The sequence below is a fragment of the Clupea harengus genome, chromosome 21 (assembly GCF_900700415.2).
Source record: "Clupea harengus chromosome 21, Ch_v2.0.2, whole genome shotgun sequence".
NCBI classification, from domain to species: domain Eukaryota; kingdom Metazoa; phylum Chordata; class Actinopteri; order Clupeiformes; family Clupeidae; genus Clupea; species Clupea harengus.
Window position 1 is genome coordinate 22953479 of NC_045172.1, and position 3838 is coordinate 22957316.

The 3838-nt window shown below is 48.1% G+C and overlaps 1 protein-coding gene across 1 annotated transcript in view; it reads right to left on the reverse strand.

Moving 5' to 3' along the window:
- The window catches only part of LOC105905683 (inhibin subunit beta B), a 7903-nt gene extending 4065 nt beyond the window's left edge, over positions 1 to 3838 (reverse strand). Inside the window, exon 1 of the mRNA XM_012833715.3 lies at positions 2677 to 3838. Within this exon, the coding sequence (XP_012689169.1) occupies positions 2677 to 3058 (382 nt within the window). The 5' untranslated portion in view covers positions 3059 to 3838. The remainder of the gene's footprint in view (positions 1 to 2676) is intronic.

Below are 3838 nucleotides of genomic sequence, written 5' to 3' on the forward strand. Positions count from 1 at the left end.
CAACACACACCACAGCTGACGTGGCCAGGTTGCCTGCTAGGAGTGAGGCAGGACAATACCTGGGTGGGCCCGCCGAGTACTGGAGCTGCGGCCGTCCGGCATGTCCCCACACGCACAGCGGCACGCCACCCGACGCAAAGCAGCTAATCTGTGTGTCATTACTCAACGTCTGCCACAACAGCAACCCAACTCCTGAGGCCGGCTCAACAACACCGTGTTTTGAATGACAGGAAGCTACAAAAACATTAGCTGTCAAACCCAAATGCATGTTGCCCCAGTGTTGTTTGTCTAAAGCAGTTCCTGATGAATGTGATTAAGCTTTTAGATGGAGATGAAGGTGAGTGGACATACTTGTCTGCCCCTTATTCACTTCAGCGTTCATCATTCTCTATCTCCTTCATGTCCCATCTTTCTCTATGGAGAAGACTTAGAGGTGCTTGACAGCAGAGTCTTATGCTTGCAGTAAATGTCTGTAATTAAAAACAGACACACACACACTCACCCTCTCTCTCTCTTTCTCTCTCTCTCACTATTTTACACACACACACACACACACACACACACACACACACACACACACACACACACACACACACACACACACACTCACCCTCTCTCTCTCTTTCTCTCTCTCTCACTATTTTACACACACACACACACACACACACACACACACACACACACACACACTCACTCAAACTCCCAGAGAAAGAGAGAGGGGCACCCTATCCATCCACACACAGCACTCACTCATCACGGTGCTAAAGAAAAGGGGGTTACACACACACACACACACACACACACACACACACACACACACACACACACACACACACACAGGCACAGAGCAGGGCACCATTCTCAAGCAACCGAATCCCCCCGGCCTGTGTGAGCGTCGGGCAGACCCAGGGCTCTCATGTCCCTGGGTCACCCTGCATTCTAATAAGGCTCGGGAGCAGGGGGAGAGGGGAGAGGGGAGAGGGGCGAGGGGAGCGTGTGCCAACGGGTTCACCCGCTCAGCCGCAGCGGCTGCAGGGTCCCCCCTCTCCTGCCAGGGGATCCGCAGTCTCTCCACATCAACAGCACACACACTCACACACACACACACACACCAGGCTGGCTTCCCTCACCAAAAGCTGCGATAGACAGAAGAGTGGACAGGGTTTTGGTCTGTCAATGAGGATACAACTAGGTCCTGTGAGTGACCCAAAACGAACATCTGAGAAGCAATTACCAATAGGGATAGTTTACTAATGTATTCCTCTGTTGTAAGATCTTATTTCACTGAATGATGGCGAGAGGGCTGTTTTTGTACTGAGAGTAGTTTATTGCTCTTAACTGGATCTTTGTGGCTGTTTCGTTCCATCTGTTCCATCTTCCATCCCGACAGCAAGTTTGAGATAAATTCAAGTATCTGAAAAAACGGTTCCCTAACACAAATAAAGTGGATAGCAGCAGACACTACATCCAAACAACTGCAACCTCTCAGCCCAAATATATTGACCAGTACTAATTTGAACTGACCTTTAGTATACCTGCTTTCGAAAGCCCACACACAGCCACTGTCAGTCCGAACAAAAAAACCCACGAGAAGAGCATCCAATAAGCCCAAACTGGCAGGGGCTGATCTCTGTCAGAGGCGAAGCATGAGGCATCATTGATCATTTCAAGTCGCCTTTATGAGGCTTCTCAACAAATTGTTCCTGGAACTTGTCACGGCGCCACATCCAGCTGGCAGCCGCCACCCCGGGTGTCTTTGCCGCTTCGCCAAAAGGCACGGGGGCGACGGAGGAAGGGAAGACTGCGGTCGGCGCCAGGGGGGAACACAGCGCACACACACATCCAGAGACGTTTTTACAGTGGATTGCCTCAAAACACAAGTGGCCGAAGACAGACGTGAACCTTTTCAAGCAGTGTAAAATGTTACCTAGCCTAAGTGATAGACTGTAATTTTTTTTGCTGATTTTAGTTTTTGTTGTTGCCTCTTCTATTGTTGTTTTTCTTTGCACAGATCAAACGGAATTGCGTGACCAGCTTCTGTATCGTATTTAAATCCCCAGATGGTCTGCGGGCGCGCTTCAGTATTGGTAAATAAGCATGTGACACGCTGTTCTGACAGACGGGGAAACCTTGCTGTTTTCCTCTGCCTGCTGGAGCATGGCTTGAAGATTGGAATTTTACACAAAATCGCGTAGAATCTCTGGTACTGAGGGGATGGTCCCTCAGACACAGGTTTTGTCTGACTATGTTTACCCGTTACTCCCCAAAATATGATTTTCACCGACCACTCTCAGTCTCGGGACAAAGGAGGGCGTGTGAGATCTGGCGCAGACGCACTCCTGAGGCCCGTTCCAGAATGGATAGCCTAAATTGAAGACAAGGATGTGACAATATTTTTTTAATTATTCAGAAACTAAAATTAATTAGACCTCTTTTTATATGCTACAAGACTATTCTGATTTTGAATGACAAGCATTAATGCAACCGCTCAATTTTGAATTCCACCCAAAAATAAGTGCGTTTGCGCTCTCACGAATATACCTCTCTTTGGGAAACAGCCATCAGGGGTAAGACAACCCAATAGACTGGGGCCGCTATAGCCCCATTATGTGAATGGTCCATGCTTCTCGTACCATCTGACGGGAAAGTCACTTTGCTAATATGCTGTTTACACACCTGTTTCTGCGAAACTGATGATCTCCGAAGTTTCCTCCTCCACTTCGTTGTGGTAACTCGCGTGTCCATCAAGGTTCGGGATTTCCACTCTCCCGTCCTCTCTCACTTTACCCGCGTGAAGTTTCCTTAACGCGGTCACCATCGCCGCCTTTGGGATGGGGTGCGTGATGTTGGGTCTCTCCCGCATCTGTAACCGGTTCAGAATATGCCTTTTCACTGCCTCCAAAAAATCTATGTCCATCCTCCTCGTCTCCTCCGTCTGACCGAGGCCGCAAGAAGCGCAGGTATCCTGGGACACTGTCTGGGTCTCGGGAGCCGGTGTGCCGCGGATGGAGAGTACGCACGCCACAAAACAGACCACTTTTGTGATAAACTTTATCATCTTCCTTTCAAGTTATTCGAAAACCCACGGTAGTTCAATCGTGTGGCTTTATTTCGTCAAAGGTGGACACAGTCACCTTTTGTTCGTACTCCCAAAACCACCGTTCTCTATACAAACACCAGCTTAAAGGCAGGGCAGAGAAAAGAAGGGTCTATTGATCGAGTTGTAAAATCCACTTTGTCCATGAAAGAGTAACGAATGACTGTCCTTCATGCGATATTATGAATGAATGCACTGGATGTAGAAAAGCGGAATAATTCCTTGGGATATCTACTCCTTTTAACAGGGGTCTTTGGTCACTCTCTGATGTTGCCTACGCCTTGCGCCGCTGAGACAGTAGGCTCAGCCCGTTTTCCCGTGCAAAATGGACAAGTTGACTTACTGCACTTAAGCGCAGTGCCTGCTGCCTCATGCCATCGCGAAATGCGTGTTGGCTGGTATAATAAATATCAATGGTCTGTGGAATAAATATTTAAACGATACCTGTCACTTGACAGAATTGTCAAGTCATCCGTTGGCTGCAGACCAAAAGTCAGTAAGGAAAATCCATAACGGCAAGAGATTTAGAAACGCGTAGTTATTGTGATAATTTCTCGTAAAACGGTGTCTCCAGATTGTCATTCGTTTTGCTCGTATTTGCTCAGGTGTAGATCCCCTTTGTCTTCGTCTGGAATTACTGACTTCAGTAAAGATTTCGGCTACGTCCTCGTTCACTTGGGCGTGAGGAGATGTGATCATCAGAGCGGCCTTACTCCTTGCAATCACGACATTGTGCCACAA